This window comes from Nyctereutes procyonoides, unplaced genomic scaffold (assembly GCF_905146905.1).
Source record: "Nyctereutes procyonoides isolate TBG_1078 unplaced genomic scaffold, NYPRO_anot_genome, whole genome shotgun sequence".
NCBI lineage: Eukaryota > Metazoa > Chordata > Mammalia > Carnivora > Canidae > Nyctereutes > Nyctereutes procyonoides.
This window is the reverse complement of record NW_026575142.1, coordinates 20,204,117-20,221,328: the sequence shown is the minus strand read 5'-3', so window position 1 is coordinate 20,221,328 and position 17,212 is coordinate 20,204,117. Positions and strand designations below refer to the sequence as shown.

The window sequence follows — 17,212 nt, the reverse complement described above, 5'->3', positions numbered from 1 at the left end:
AGCTGGATCCCTACCATTTAGGACACAAACTACCCAACCATACTTTGTGGCCCTGTGTGATTTCCGTTATTTCCTATGGCTTCTTATTAAATTTGGTAGGATCACACTAAAACTCTAGCAGAATATGAACCAAAAGTGCAGAGAAACTGGCTTTGCTCTCAATTTTCCTGCAGTTGTGAGACTGTGCTCTTTACCCATCCATTTTGACAAGAGAAAATTTCTACCCTCCATAGTAATTTCCATGTTCTTTGGTTATCTTGGCTAATACCACTCCTGCAGAATCTTTTTCTATCTTCTACATCCTGAATCTTTTCCTCTGACAAGTGACATACACCAGATTACATTTTGTGTAAACAATTAGTAGTAAAGTGTGGGTGTTAAGAGTTGAAAGAATGTTAGCTTTTGTTTAGATTTTCCTACTCATCTTTGCTCAGCTAAACAACTTTAAAAAATCAGCAAGAAGCAAGTCTGAGAATGTTATTCTCTAAAAAAAACAAAACACTTTTTTAGTGTATATGCTCATTGCAGTTCATTTGTAAAATAAATAAATTTGATTATTTTAGCAAAGAAATAGATTTCTGGTTATTTCAGCAGTCAGATATAACGAGTTAAAATTTGAGTTAATTTCTTTTTTCAAAAAAGATTTGAGAGAGAGCATGAGTGGGCTGGGGGGAGTGGCAGAGGGAGAGGGAGAAGCAGTCTCCCCGCTGAGCCAGGGAGCCTGATGTGGGGCTTGATCCCAGGACCCCGAGATCAAGGTGTCCCCCCAGAATTGGGTTAATTTCATCTGATTTTGCATATATCTATATCTATGCATCTATTTTTTGTAGGTTAGTATTTTATACACAGTTGTTTCCTGCTATTCGAAGCTTATTATTTTGTGAGAATTTTGGCAGTTAAAAATCTTTGAAGAAACTTTTTAAAAACACATAAAAACATCTTTGAAAATAGTTTTTAATGACTACATAGTACTCTATTGCTGGGTAAACTTTAATGTATTTGACCACTTCATTTATGTTGAGTGTTTTGGTAAGAATAAAAAACAAAAAACCGAAAAAACAAAAAAAATAAGCTTTCTGCTGCTACTTATTTTTATTAACTGCAAACTTTGAGAAATTTCCAAATATCGCCTATGAAAAACTTCTCTAAGTGGGATTACTCAAAGGACAAGCTCTTAATTCCTATTGCCGAAACGCCCTCAGGAAGGCTGCGCTACATGGCGCCAGAGCAGGGTACGAATGTGCTAGTTTCCTTGCACCTTTGCCCATCCTTCCTTAAAAATCAAACATTTATTACTTTATTAGCACCAGCACTGCTACGTAATCCCATCACAAGGCTATTCACTTGTCGTCTCCAGTCCCAAACTGAGAGTTCCTGTCAGTCTTCATTGGCCATTTGGTTTTCCACTGTGACTCTACTATTTATACCCTAATGCAAAGTTCAACCTAGCTTCCTCAGCTGGACCTGCAGAAAACCCTTCCAGAATTGCTCGAGGTTCTTGACTTCTAGGGAAGAAAGCTACTCTTCTTGGGACCCAGTTCACCAGCTGGCTTACGGTCAAAGCGCATGAAAGCTGTAACTGCTTCCTTACCATGAGGGGATGGTACTCTGATCCCAGATTGGGTTATGCTCCTCTGGCTCTCTGTCCTTAGCGGGGCTGCCAAACTCTCATCTAACCGGAGTCCTTCAATTAGTAGTAGTTCAGAGCAGTCTGAGCTCCCGCTTTCCTGGACGCATGATCTTAGATATGTCACGTAAGGCTTGGTCATAAACCTCACTTCAGAGAACAAGAAAACATCGGAAACTGGGTAAGTGCTAATCAGAATTTAAAAAGGGTGATATGATGCAGGATGGCTACTGTAGATCGTGGGCATGGACATGGACATGGCCTCTGAGGAGGGGACAATAAACTGATGCCTCAAAGAAAGAAAAGAATAAGGGCAGCCCGGGTGGCTCAGCGGTTTAGCGCTGCCTTCAGCCCAGGGCATGATCCTGGGGCCCGAGGATCGAGTCCCACGTCGGGCTCCCTGCATGGCGCCTGCTTCTCCTTCTGCCTGTGTCTCTGCCTCTCTCTGTCTCTCATGAATAAATAAATAAAATATTTAAAAAAAGAAAGAATAAGCCTAGAGTGGGAAGTTTGGGAGACAGGAAGCACAGTAAGGGAGGGGAGAGTGGGGAGAGAACCCCAGGTCAGAGGAGGCCAAGGCAGAGGCAGAGATGGTTGGAATGAGATTACGCATGTATAAAGAGTACAGCATAGTGTTTGGTGAGGGGAGGGGAGAGGATGGTGGGGGGCAGGGCTGGGGAGAACAAAGGGAGTAGGGAGGGGAGGAGGGCAAGCATGAACCTGGACCCCGTATGGCTGAGCAGTCTTGGGGAACTCACTTGTCCTCTTGATCTCACCTCAGATTTCATCTTTTCTTCCGTGAGGGCTTTTCTCAGTTGCAGCTACTACTTGGCCCTGTTCCATTCGTAATAAATAAGTAGAGGCATTATTTATTAAGAGCCTAAGTGAGCCAGATTCATTATAGGTTTTAAGTATGTTCTCTCATTTAATCCTTATGACAACCTGAGGCAGATTATCCTTATATGCTTTTTTACGGGTGAGAAAACAGAAGCTCAGAGAACCTCCGTACCTGGAGAAAGATTAAACACCTAGTGGTAGAGGCAAATTGAAACCCAGGCTGGCGGGACTTCGCATCCGTGTACCTCACTGCTGCACTACGCCACTCCTCAAGTAGACTTCCCTTCAGGAGTTTCACGTTTGTAAGAACTCTTCATTCCACTCAGTTCACCTTGTTCCTCATTACTTGCCTGTCTCTGTGACAGAAAGCTCAGTTTCTTCCGCCAGCCAGATGTAGACAAGAGCAGTTGTCCTTATAGACCCAATCTCTCCTACTTACGCAAAATGTCTTAATATAAGAAGCAGGGTGTGGGCTTTGAAGTTGTCTGACACTTACTGTGATCTTGGGCAAATCATTTAGTTGAAGCTCCATCCTCTTCAACTGAAAAATAAGAGTATTATTTCTCTGGAGGGTGGAGAGAGAATTAAAAGACCTGATGCAAGTCAAGTTCCTAGAATAGTACCTAACAAGCAGCAGGTACAAAACAGTCAGTGGTTACTAAAGAAACAAAACCAAGCTCCCTATTTTGCAGATAGGAAGACTGATTTGGAAGTGTCTTGCTGGGGGAAGAAAGATTCTACTTTCTCTCTCCAATTTCTAGGACTCTAGCGTCCCATGATGCAAATTCACTGGAACTGCTTAAGGTGGTACCCTGTTATATAACATCCTTAACAACGTTCATTCAGTTGAATCACAAAGAGCTAATCCTGCCGCAGTTCCAGAATCATACAAAGGGATACTGGCACCTGTGTTCTAGGGTCATGGGGATCAACTGTAAAAAGACATGTGAAATGCTTCATAAATGCTCTTATATATTTTCATGAAACGCCATAAATAAGGTAGGTGAAAAAGAAGAATGATTAGGATTTTATGATATATATTAACTGGAATTAAAAGGATTCTGGGAGGGACATCTGGGTGGTTCAGCGGTTGAGTGTCCTCCTTCAGCTCAGGGCGTGATCCCAGGGTCCAGGGATAGAGTCCCACATAGGGCTCCCTGTGAGGAGCCTGCTTCTCTCTCTGCCTCTCTCTCTGTGTCTCTCATGAATCAATAAATAAAATCTTAAAAAAAAGAACAACAACAACAACAACTGGGAATTCTGGGAAATTGCAGAAGTAATCAAAAACAAGAGACTATAGCTCAAAAGAAATAAACGCAGGACACTTAAAAGCAGCATGTGAGTTAAAAATACTCTGTATTTATTAAAAATGCAAATGAAATAGAAGACTCTACTTATGGCATTTTTTTTTTAAATTTTTGTTTGTTTTATTTATTTATGATAGGCACACAGTGAGAGAGAGAGAAGCAGAGACACAGGCAGAGGGAGAAGCAGGCTCCATGCACCGGGAGCCCGACGTGGGATTCGATCCCGGGTCTCCAGGATCGTGCCCTGGGCCAAAGGCAGGCGCTAAACCGCTGCGCCACCCAGGGATCCCCTACTTATGGTATTTTTAAAGACAACTGAAAAAGATGCAGAAGACAAGTTGGAAATAATGCTAAAAATTGAGTTTATTAAGACTAAGTTAAATGTGACCTAAAAAGGCTGAGAACTGCTATGCCAGGGGCAGTAGGCATGGCAAGGTAAGCAGCGGCTTTCATAGACTGTTTGGTGAGCCCCTGCTGACCAAAAATACTCAATCACCCTTCCCTGCCGCCAGATGTTAGTGTCTGAAGTTACACCAAGAGATCTAGCCTTTGGGCTAAGGTTAATTATTGCTACAAGAGTTTATTTAAACTGATTTCACACACAGATTATTTCTTATGATCACATTGGCATCAAAAGCATAAAGAATGAGTTCAAAAAAGGGAATGGAAATGCACATTCTTTGTAATTTTCCAAAAAGATTTTTTTCTAGGAATGTCACATATTCCTACTACTCATTAACACTGCAAATTGTTTTGGGGAGCTTACCCTGACTTTGCAAAACTGACCATGTCTTTTGAGTTCTAGGAGTAATACAAACCGTAAGTTTATAAAGTTTTTATTAAAATATATTTTCCCTTTTTCATAAATCATTTACAAGAAAATTTTACCAAACCTTTGAAACAACAGCGAACGTTGCAAAAAACTTTAACAAAGAATAACAGCATTTTAAATATATTGCCTGAAGCAAACAACTAATATTCCTTAGAAAAGATGCAGGATACTTAACTACCCAGTATTTAACAAAATATTCTTTATAGAAATTGGTTATAATCTTTACCACAGAGACACCAAATCTGATCCTAATCAAGAGTCAATCAAATAAACCCACTCCCACTGACCTTATCCATCAGAGACCTACCCATTTGACATAGCATTTCTCTTTAAGATACAATAGCAGCCTCTGCTGGAGAAAGAAAAGTACACTTCTGTTACAAAGTTTAACTCAAACCCGATTCCTTTCATTTCCTGCTTGACCAACACACTAAATTAAAACACTTTTCAAGGCCTCAAAGATGTACGGGCCTTATCAAGTATATCCTTCCTGATTTTTGGATAAGTTGGATGTGCTTCAAGAACCTGCAAAAACAGAACAAAAAGCACAAGAACTTGTAATTGATTACTGACAACTAGAGAGCTATAAAACTTACTGGAAATGAGCATTATTGTTGAGATTTTATTGTACTAATATTACAAATATAACAACACTTCTTAAAGGTGACACCTGAAATGTGACATGACTCGCAGTAACAGTAATTAGATGACAACAATAGAACACAAATATATGTGAGAAATACGACAAATATAATGAAGTCCTTAATAGATCAGTTGCAAAAAACAAGTATGTATCAGTGATTTGAAATATTTAGAAAATGTAGCTATTCACATGATATTTACGGAGTAATTTTTGACCAGGAGCACAATCAGATTTACCTGGAGGGATTCTGAAACATAGAAATTTCCAGGCCTACTGAGTCTAGGAGTGGGGAGATGATCATTTTAAAAAAAGAATTGCACGAACGATTCTAATGTATAACCTTACGTTAATGTACAACCTTAACCTCAATGTGAAATACTACCTTACAGAGAGGTTCCATAATCAATAGCAATTACTGAAGCCAAGTATTTACCATAATGATGCTGATACAGCGATCTGGGATAGGAGACATTACATAATTCTTTTCTAAGGAGCTTTTCTTGGAGCTCCTAATGATGTTTAATATATAATGCCTTCTCTGGAACAACAGGGCAATTCCTCATGTATCAACGGGGCAGTGCATATATAAAGCAACTGCAAATTCTAAAAGTGCAACTTAAATTTTTGTCACTTCAATAAGGGATCATTTAGCTAGGGATCAATGACAGATATGTAATTGAATGACTTCTAAATAACAAAAATATTTTTATCTCCAATTTATAAATCTGAATTCTCTACTACCCAGACTCAGACCCATTCACAAGAGCTTCTACTCAGAACAATGGCTTGGAGAATCCGTGGTTTTATTTCACATGCTTCTCCAGTCTCTGTCTTTAACATGATAGAAGCATTTTATTATTGGAGCCCCAATTAAAAACATGTTTGATTTAAGTACACTTTATTAAGTTCTACACTTTGAAAAGTGGTAATCTCTCCCAGATGTATCTGATGAGTCATTTAACCAAAATACAACATCCTCTACCTCTATTCATCTACATCTTGCGATTAACTAAAAAGCAGGAAACTGTGCGGCTGAAAAATTTTAAGAGATCTAAATTGAAGTGTTACCTGGTGACATATGTCAATTGCATCCACATATCTTTTTGCTTTTAAGTAATTAAATGCCAGTTTGTACCCTGTTAAGACAAAAATACCATAATGAAGTAGTATTATTTATAGAGCACACTGCTAGCATTACCTTTTTTGCCTCCTCCTTTGTTTGCTTACTCGTTTGAGAAGTCTAAACGAAGGCTGGTGACTACATGATAAGAGAGAAGTGATGGGATGATGGAAGGTGGAGCCACACAAAGAGCAAGCAGCAAAGAAAATGGAGTTGGAAAAAGGACTGCAGTGGGTTAGAAGACTGCCGTCCTCCAAGAGTGGCTTTTGTAACTTACTAAAAAAGTCCCATTTATTTCAAATTATAGCACAAACTCATCACCGGGCAGTAAATGATAATAAAGCTATTCATTTATATAGTATAGATTTATTTAGCACTTAGGATGTTGGGCAAACTGACACCTACAGTCAGGAGGTTTATATTCTATTAAGAAATAAAGCATGCTATTGAAGGAATTTTTTTTTAAGATTTTTTATTTATTTATTCATGATAGACATAGAGAGAGAGAGGCAGAGACACAGGCAGAGGGAGAAGCAGGCTCCATGCAGGGAACCTGATGCGGGACTTGATTCAGGGACTCCAGGATCATGCCCTGGGCTGAAGGCGACGCTAAACCGCTGAGCCACCCAGGGATCCCACTATTTAAGGAATTATGTAAGTTAACCACTTTCAAAAGTGAAACAAATGGCTACGAAAGAAAGGTATGGGCCAAGACACCTGTAATAAGAAACCTGGCTTGGGAGGGGGCAGGTATCAGGCAATGCTTGAACTCCGAAGGATGAGGCCTAAACTGGGTCAATGCAACGGGAAGCATGAACACCCTCAGGCAGAGGGCACTGCGCGGATAGAAGGCAGTGGTAGGAGCCGAGGAAGCAGATGGACCTGGGGTATCCGAAAGGACAGGGCAGTTAGGAGAGCGGCCCAGAAGGGGGTAGAGTAGTTGCCAGGTATCCCACATCAACGATTAGTGACAATTATCAATTACTGATATTGAAATGTCGTGTTTCAAACACTGACATTTAAAATAAAGTTTTAGGGCAGCCCAGTGGCTCAGCAGTTTAGCACCGCCTTCAGCCCAGGGCATGATCCTGGAGACCCGGGATCGAGTTCCACGTCGGGCTCCCTGCATGGAGCCTGCTCCTCCCTCTGCCTGTGTCTCTGCCTTTCTCTCTCTCTCTCTCTGTGTGTCTCTCATGAATGAATAAATAAAATCTTTAAAAAAGAAAAATAAATTAAATACAGTTTTATTTATTTATTTATTTTAATTTTTTTTTAATTTTTATTTATTTATGATAGTCACAGAGAGAGAAAGAGAGAGAGGCAGAGACACAGGCAGAGGGAGAAGCAGGCTCCATGCACCGGGAGCCCGATGTGGGATTCGATCCCGGGTCTCCAGGATCGCGCCCTGGGCCAAAGGCAGGCGCCAAACCGCTGCGCCACCCAGGGATCCCCTTAAATACAGTTTTAAAACATCCTTACTTTACCTCTTACAAGTATAAATTAGGGACATTTGAATGCTACTGTTGGGCCCCAATAAAAGTACCAAAACATTTTTTTTTTTAATTTCAAACAAATATTTGAAAAGAATTACTGGCTAATGTAATCATAGATGATAAAGGTAAGAAATAGGAATTGTCTAAAATTCATAATTTGATATAAACATACATAAACATACATACCCATAAAACTGTCAAAGATAAAAACAGTAAGTTTCAGAACGTTAAACTTATCATGACAAAAGAATTGTCAAATGGGCTAAAAATAAAGTTGGTGACATTTTAAAGGGAAAACAATTTAAGATGTCATGCCATGCCAATCATACTTTACATGGAAACTAGAGCCAAAAAACCTGGATTTAAGTTTTGGTTGCTGGCTTTGAGACCTCAGCAAGTCAGGTGGGCTGTCAATTTCAAGTTCCTCGTTGAACTCCACCTCCCATGCCCCCAACTCTTAGTGCCATTTTAAGATCAGATGAAATACTGGTGAAATGCTTCTAGAAGTTTTAGAGAACCACACAAATATTAGCAATTTAGTCAGCACTAAATTGGAAGCACAACGTTTTAATGCTGGAAGAAACCTGACAGATCACCTTGTCCAAAAAAATCGCAGAGAGGAAATAAAGGGCCAGACATGACAAAGAAAACATGTGCTGCAGCTGCATTACACCTGTCACACTCATAAAAACTCAGTGGCAAGTAATTGGGGGAAAGAAGGCAGCAGAGGAGGGGAGCGGAGAGAGGAACATGAACGCTATAAACAGTCTAGTAGTGGGTGTCACATGACCCAAGAATGGGTGCAGAGGGGCAGACAGAGATGTGTTCTCCCCCCGGATCTCTGTTCCTGCTGCTTCTCACAGTGACAGTATTCAAGCCTCAATCTTATGGAAAGAAGATGACTGATTTTAAGGATTTCCTGACAACTGAAAAGGTGAAATGCACTGTGAACTTGGCCAGGCAACTGCGGGTATTAGATGCAACAACAATCTTAAGAAACTAAAGAATGAATTCAGGGCCTCAGGGAAAACTTACCATTAAGCAGTCAAGCAAATTGATAAAATCATCTCTAAAATACACAGATGACACAATGGAAGAACAAATGAGTTGGAACCTCTATATTTGCTGAAGTCTTCCAAGGAACAAGATGTTTAAATAATTTAACTTCTAAATATATATCATCTATGGAATAGTGTCAAAATTACATATATTTTAAAGATATTTAAGGAATTTTCATTTTACAAGTTAACTTTATTCTGTAGGACACATGATACTTGAGAAGGAAAAATAGCATAAACAAATGGTATTGTATTAGTTCCTGTGCCCTAGCAAGTCTAGTAAAATAAGAGACCCCAGAAAAATACATGGTGTGTGTGGGGGGGATTGTCCTGAACTAATGCAATTAGCAGTTAATGTAAAGATGACCTATTGGATTGCAAATTAAACCTGAGTCCATACCATGACATGGCTGCTAAAAAGACGGATGCCACCATAAGCCTGAGTTAACAACTACTAAAATGCCTAATAAAAAAACAGCTTGATTATACATATAATTAGATCGTAAATTAGACTTTGACCTGGTTCATTTCTGGAACAACAGGTCAGGAGGGGAACGGACAAACAAAATGGCCATTTCCAACCTTACTTGGCCATGAAATCTAATCTCCTCATACTCAGTGCTTTTTATTTTTTCTTTTTTGTAAAGGAATAACTATTAATATCTCACCAAGTATTCCAAAGCACAGATTGGGAAGCACTATTTTAGAGTTTCCAGGAGACAGCAACAAGGAGGGTGAAAGATTTGGAATCAAGTTTCAGGAAGGATGGGTGAGGAACAGAGTTAGTCTGAAGAGAGGCCTTGGGTGAGAGACGCCTTGAGTGAGACTGGACAGAAAGCTGAATTATTAGAGCGCCACCATGTGCAAGAGGGAAAGGGGCCCGTGGGCTGCCCCAGAGAAGCGACCTGGCCAGGTTCAACGCAGCGTATTTCAGCTCAGTACAAAGAAAGGGAAGAGCACAGGGATGAGCTGCCCCACAATGTGGGGGGGAGGCTAGTCCCTAAGTACATTCCAGACGCTGTCTATCTGGTAGGGATGTGGCAGACCGCATTCCTTGAGTCTATCAGTGGAACAAGCTGATGTTTCTAGATGCTCAGGAAAAAAAACATGTCCCATGGTCCTGTTATTGTGGGTCACGTGTCCCCTCTGTGACATCCATCACAACATACATGAGTGTATAAAGGCACAGAGGAAATCCTGCAGTAAAGAAACCTGCAGAACTTGATTTAATGAAACGTTTTCCTAGCTGCCCCGACACTGGCACCCCTTTTCCCCCAGCATTGCCATTTTGGAAATAGCAGAGGCTTAAGGGAGAGAAAGGGGCAGAATTAGATTAGATGTCCTTTAAGGTGACTGAGGACCAGTTTGAATCTCAGGAAATTATATTAACTATTAAGCTAATAATCTATTATAAATATAAAGTTTATTTTTTCAGAAGAACTAATAAAGGAAGTTGGTTCTTAATGCATATTTTGTTCTTAAAAAAATCAACTGCATTTAAATGCAGATTAACAAATAGAACCCAAGTTTCCAGTGAAAATCTAGTATCTAATTTGTTAAACTCACCAACTGCTGGATTCGTCTGATTGCTGTGTTTCCACGCCATCTCATAGTTTAAGGCAGCGTCGGTATATGCTTGCTCTTTTTCCATAATGTATCCCATATATTCGTAAGCTTTGCAGCAAGACTGAAGGAAAATAGGACATGTGTCAATAGATTACACTTGACTTTATGGGGGTACTTAGGACTGTAGAGGTCGACCACATTAACTCATTTAATTGGCACATAAAACAATGTTTTTCAACCTTGGCTATGCAATCAAATCATCTATGGGACTTAATAATAAAAGATTCTAATCAAGCTCAACTCCCATTCCCCCCGAAGTTGGGATTCTTAGGTGACAGGCAAGGGAATGTATATTTATATATATATAAAAATATATATATAATATATATAATATATAAAATATATTATATATAATATATATGTGTATATTATATATATAATATAGTTTTTATCACAAATAATTTCAACTTAAAATTAACCATGTTAAAAACCCATGAACCTGTATCTTCAACAATTAAATCATGACTAATACTGTTTTAACCTCTTGCCTCATACCTGTCCTGTCCTTCTGTATTAGCAAATAAAAAATCCTCAGTGTACTGTCTCATTCATAAATCTTTTAGTATGTCTCTTTAAATATAAGGACTTCCTTTAAACATAACCACAGTTTATCATACCTAAAAGTAACAACTCCTTGATATTACCAGATATCCAGTCATTTTTCAAATTTCAATAGTCTCAACATAATTTTGTTTGGTTTTTAATTTGTTAGGATGATGAACCAAACAAGGCCCATACTCTGTGACTGGCTGAAATGTCTCTCAACTTCTTTTTGATCTAGAGGTTCCCCTCCATCTCTCTCTGTGTGTCTCTTTTCTTGCAGTTAAATGTAGCAAACAAGAATTTTTATCCTACAGTTTGTCACAACCCAGATTTAGTTGAGTGCATCCTTGTGGTGCTTCTCCTATGTTACTGATAGCTGGAAAATGTAATTAGAGCTAGAGATTTAAATTTGATTTCAATCTTTGGGGAAAGAGGTGAAAGACTTCATAGGTCAGTGCCCTACTGAGTCACACTGGAGCCTGAGGTAAAGGGAAAAAGGCACAACTCTGCATACATGTTTTTGTGATTTTTTTTTTTTTTTTTTGTGGCACTGTCAGGAGGGATTCCTGATTTTTTTTTTTTAAGATTTTATTTATTTATTTATGAGAGACACACAGAGAGAGAGAGAGAGGCAGAAACACAGGCAGAGGGAGAAGCAGGCTCCATGCATGGAGCCCGATGTGGGACTCAATCCCGGGTCTCCAGGATCAGACCCTGGGCTGAAGGCAGCCCTAAACCGCTGAGCCACTGGGCTGCCCTTTTGTGATTTTTTTAAGTGCTAGTTTTTTCCCTAAACATTAATTTTTACAACTCAAACTGAAAAGTGGGGATATTGAAACTCATAACATTTTACATTTGAATATTGTCTTTATACCCAAACAAAATTTATAATAATTTAATTTTCCTGGGGGATCCCTGGGTGGCTCAGCAGTTTGGTGCCTGCCTTCGGCCCAGTGTGTAATCCTGGAGTCCTGGATCAAGTTCCACGTCAGGTTCCCTGCGTGGAGCCTGCTTCTCCCTCTGCCTGTGCCTCTCTGTGTGTCTCTCATGAATAAATAAATAAAATCTTTTAAAAAATTTTTATTTTCCTGACTTTAATGGGAGAAATATGTCAATATTTTCATTAAAATCATAACCCATCAAAAAATACATAAAAACATAGATTCGGAGGCATAATTTTTCCCTTTTGTTTCAGGTTTCAATACTGTTTAGCACGGCACTGTCAGTGCTATTTAACATTTTGATATTTTGATTTAAAAAATACTGCATTATTTATTATAATAATCTTTTATTATAATACTCTTGATTACCTTGATTAAATGATTATCTACAACGGAGTGAATGTTTATATTCCGCTGAAATTCATATGTTGAAATCCTCCCCCCCAGTGTGATGGTACCAGAAGATAGGATCTTTGAGAGGTAATTAGGTCATGAGGATGCAGCTCTCATGAGTAGGACTGGTGTCCTTATAAGAGACCCTGGCCAGTTCTCTCACCCTCTGCTTCCCCCGTGTGAGCATACAACAAAAAGCTGGTGGCCTGCAACCCAGAACAGAGCCCTCACCAGGACCTAATCAGGCTGGCATGCTGATCTCAGACTTTTAGCCTCTAGAACTGTGAGAAATCAATTTGTGTTGTTCATAAGCCACCCGGCCTAGAGCACTTTGTTACGGTAGCACCAGCTGCCTACGATAACTACTTAAAGTGCCCTTTTAAATTCTGGACCCCAAGTGAGGGTTTTACTTGCTCACCCCAGTCCAGCCCCATCACAGATGGCGTGTTCTTCCCTAGGAGGCACATAATACCAGATTCTCTTTTTATGATGTTATATCTATTCATTAATTTATCAGGGATTGGAAAATTGTGATAACCTATCGCTGTTTCTTCATTTATTAGCTGGAAACATCATGAGAATATCTCCTTTTATACTATATTGTTACCCATGGTATAGTTCACACAGAAAAGGTAAGATATGTGCTTAATGCACTTCCTTTATTTGCCAGGTTTAGAAATAACAGTTCATCGGCATATTTCAGTGGTGACCAATTAGGTTTTTGATTTTCTTTTCTTTTTTGAATCTTTGTAAACTCATAGATTTAAACTTATTTGCAGTTTCAATCCACTGCAGTTACTATTCTTATCGAAAGTTAATGTGTTCCAACTTTGGCTAGTGTGTCTTCAAGTTGGCTCCTGAGTCCTTGACTTGACTCTAATCATCTTCGATAGCTTCCTTGCCATCTGGTATGACAAGATGGTCTAGTGTCATCTTGTACATTTCTGTCCCAGATCTGGATGATCTCCATCTTTTAATTATACAATTCAAGGTTTCTAAGCTCTAGTTCCTGAATCTCATGCTTCCAATATTGACATGTCTAACCAGCCAAACTGGCGCCTCTAAAGTAGCCATTCGTGTTCAACCATGCAATATACTGCTGTCAGTGTTCTGGCAAACTGAAATTCTATCTGCATTGAAACCTTAATTCCCACATAATCTTGCTTAATCCTGGACTAGGCATGTAAGGGTCAGCCGTCTGGCAGTTAACATTTTTCTTTTTCTTTTCTGTTTTTTTTTAATTGAGGTATAGTTGACTCACAATGTTACATTAGTTTTAGGTGTACAACAGAGTTATTTAACAAGTCTATACCTTATGTTATGCTCATCACAAGTGTAGCTACCATCTGTTAACATACAATCCTATTACAGTATCATTGACTATATTCCCTGGGCTGTACCTTTCATCTCCATGACTTATTCATCCCATAACTGGAAGTCTGAACCTCTCATTTCTCTTCACCACTGCCCACCCCCCCAACTCCCAACCTTTCTGGTAACCATTAGTTTGTTCTTCGAATTTATGAGTCTGTTTCTGTTTTTTGTTTGTTTAGATTCCACACATAAGTGAAATCATATGATGTTTATCTTTCTCTGACTTACTTCATTTAGCCTAATACCCTCTAGGTCTATCCATGATGTCACAAATGGCAAGGACTCATTCTATGGCTTAGTAATATTCCATTGTGTGGGATCCCTGGGTGGCGCAGCGGTTTGGCGCCTGCCTTTGGCCCAGGGTGCGATCCTGGAGACCCGGGATTGAATCCCACATCGGGCTTCCGGTGCATGGAGCCTGCTTCTCCCTCTGCCTGTGTCTCTGCCTCTCTCTCTCTCTCTGTGACTATCATAAATAAATAAAAAAAAAATTAAAAAAAAAATATTCCATTGTGTGCGTGCGTGTGTGTGTGTGTATGCTACATCTTAGTTGATGTGCTGCTGAAGCGAGCACAATGCTACATCTTCTTTATTTGTTCATCTATCTATATACACTTGGGTCACTTTTTAAAAAAGATTTATTTATTTAAAAAAAAGATGTATTTATTTTAGAGAGAGCATGAGTGAGGGGAGGGGCAGAAGAATGTGAAGGGGGGCAGGCGGGTGGAGGAGGTAGCAGATTTCCTGCTGAGCACAGAGCCTAACGTGGGGCTTCATCTTAGGGCCCTGAGATCATGACCTGAACCAAAATCAAGAGTCGGATGCTTAATCAACTGAGCCACCCAGGTGCCCCATACTTGGGAGATACATACTCTATATATGTTATTGTAAATAATGCTGCAATAAACATGGGAGTGCATATGTCTTTTTGAATTAGTATTTTCATTTTCTTTGGGCAAATACCCAGTAGTGGAATTACTGGATCATATGGTATTTCTACTTTTAACTTTTAGGGGAATGTCCATCTGTTTTCCATAATGGCTGCTCCAATAAACATTTCTACCAACAGTACACAAGAGTTTCCTTTTCTCTACATACTTGCCAACACTTGTTATTTCTTATCTTTTGATTCTAACGTTTGTGACAAGTCTAAAATAATATTCCATCGTGGTTTGGATTCGCATTTCCCTGATGGTTAGTGATGTTCAGCATCTTTTCATGTCTTCTTTGGAAAAATATCGATTCAGGTCCTCTGCCCATTTTTAAATTGGATTATTTGGAGGGGGCGGGGTTGGTGTTGAGTTGTACAACTTCTCTAAATCTTTGGATATTAACCTCTTATCAAATATATCACTGCAAATATCTTCTCCCACCTCACAGGTTGCTTTTTTGTTTTGTTGAAGGTTTCCGTCTTGATGCACAAGCTTTTTATTTTGGTGTAGTCCCAATAGTTTATTTTTGTTTTGTTTCTCTTGCCTGAGGGGTCTGGAAGTTTAGATTTTTCAAGACCTATTAATGAGAATCTGTTTTTCAAGGTCATTTTAACTTAAAATTAGATCTACAGACTATAAATTGATAAATGGCTTGATGTTTTAGGTTTTTATTTTTATTTATTTTTTTAAATATTTTATTTATTTGTTCATGAGAGACACAGAGAGAGAGAGAGAGAGAGACAGAGACACAGGCAGAGGGAGAAGCAGGCTCCATGCAAGGAGCCTGATGTGGGACTTGATCCCAGGGCTCCAGGATCACACCCTGGGCCAAAGGCAGGCCCTCAACCACTGAGCCACCTAGGCGTCCCTGTTTTAGGTTTTTAAAGTTCGTAAGAAAGTAACTTAGTAGCATTAGACGACCATAGCTCTTTAAAAACAAAAAATCCACTTTGTAATCTAATTTGCTGGAAGAGAATAAAACAGATTTACTATGATTAAAACACTGAAGTTATTGATATGAATCTGTAAAGATAAATATCCTCAAGTTTCTAAGTTGAGTACAATTATTTTTCAACAAATACTCAATAAGTTCTTAACTTAATTCTTAACTCAATAAATAAAATTCTTAACTCAATAAATTCTCAATAAATTCTTAACTTAAAAAATGTTATAATAAGACACTCTTTTGGCAATGCCCAAATGCACTGTAGTTCCTAAGAGACCTTGGATTTCTACGGACTTGAAGATTCTCAATTTCATACCTAAAGATAAGGACTTTTTAATAAACAAATTAAATGCTGAAAAGACTTTTACCCAGAAAATATATTATGCATAGTGGATTCTAATAATGTGAAAACAACATGCAGCTGCAGTAAATTCATCTAGAGTATTTCTTAATGGGAGGGACAGGCGTCCGCAATTAACGTTCTTCTGCAATTTTCATTAGTTCTGGGATGAGCTGGATAATCACAGGCAAATGCTTGACATTCCATAAACACTTTCTGTAAGTGGGGCATACCACAGCTGAAACTTGAAACTGCATAAATCTCTATTTTTCTTTATTTTCAAGAACAAATGGCTTCTTTCTTCTCATTAATGTTTATTTCCTGATTGTGGTAAGAATAAACACTTTTCAAAAAAAACCACACAAGAATCCTTAGAAATGGACCAACATTCTCTAATGACCTATTGCAGAAAGCTTCTACATCAAAAGTTAACGACTATTTTTTTACTCTTCAATCACCTACCTTATTATGACGCAGGCACCGTTTTAACAGCTCTTCCGCCATGTCGTATTTTGCTGATTGAATATAAATATCAGCAAGCAGCAGCCAGCCCTTCTCGAAGTCTTCAGCATCAATAGGATTCCAGTTCATCTTCGCAATCCGCTTCAGCTGGTTCCGGGCTCGTGGAGTCTGTTTCAAGATCACGTAAGCTGTTGCGATTCCCAAAATGGCTGGAACGTGATCCTTCTGTAAGAAAGCAACACTTCAGATCCCCTAGATACTCTAGATTAATGCCCCGTGTTTAAAAGGAAACATGGCAAGCAGCGAGTGCTCCACAACATGAGAACTGTCCTGTGGACTCGGTATCTGGCTCCGCACAGACCACTGTGTGATGGCCTTTCATCAATACACCAAGTAGCCTCAAGCCACCATGAGGAAACCTGGTCAGGCAACACGTGGCCAAAATAAGTTAATAAGTATGCAGATACCATGACCACACGATTCAGCTTGATAGTGTCTGTAAAACACAATGGTCCTTTAGAGAGAGTTCAGTGTCACAAAATGTCACTCTGTGGAACCAACAAACTAGTGAGAATTGGTAATAAATGGAAGCCATTAGGGATCTACCCCGGAAACCCAGGATGTGTATATCCCTGCTAAAGCTAGGGTGGCTTCTTACGTTTCTGCAGAGGGACTGTGATGTTTTTATAACGAGGAAGGCTTCAGGTTAAAAGACAAAGGGTGAGAAACTGTGATACA

General features: G+C 39.2%; 1 protein-coding gene across 1 annotated transcript in view; it reads right to left on the bottom strand.

Moving 5' to 3' along the window:
* Nucleotides 1–3,899: 3,899 nt before the first annotated feature.
* Nucleotides 3,900–17,212, bottom strand: part of TTC21B (tetratricopeptide repeat domain 21B) — a 78,083-nt gene continuing 64,770 nt past the window's right edge. Inside the window, exons 26-29 of the mRNA XM_055308265.1 lie at nucleotides 16,475–16,699; nucleotides 10,484–10,604; nucleotides 6,315–6,382; nucleotides 3,900–5,128 (exon numbers count right to left, since the gene is read on the bottom strand). Coding sequence (XP_055164240.1) covers nucleotides 5,051–5,128; nucleotides 6,315–6,382; nucleotides 10,484–10,604; nucleotides 16,475–16,699 — 492 coding nt within the window. The 3' untranslated portion in view covers nucleotides 3,900–5,050. The remainder of the gene's footprint in view (nucleotides 5,129–6,314; nucleotides 6,383–10,483; nucleotides 10,605–16,474; nucleotides 16,700–17,212) is intronic.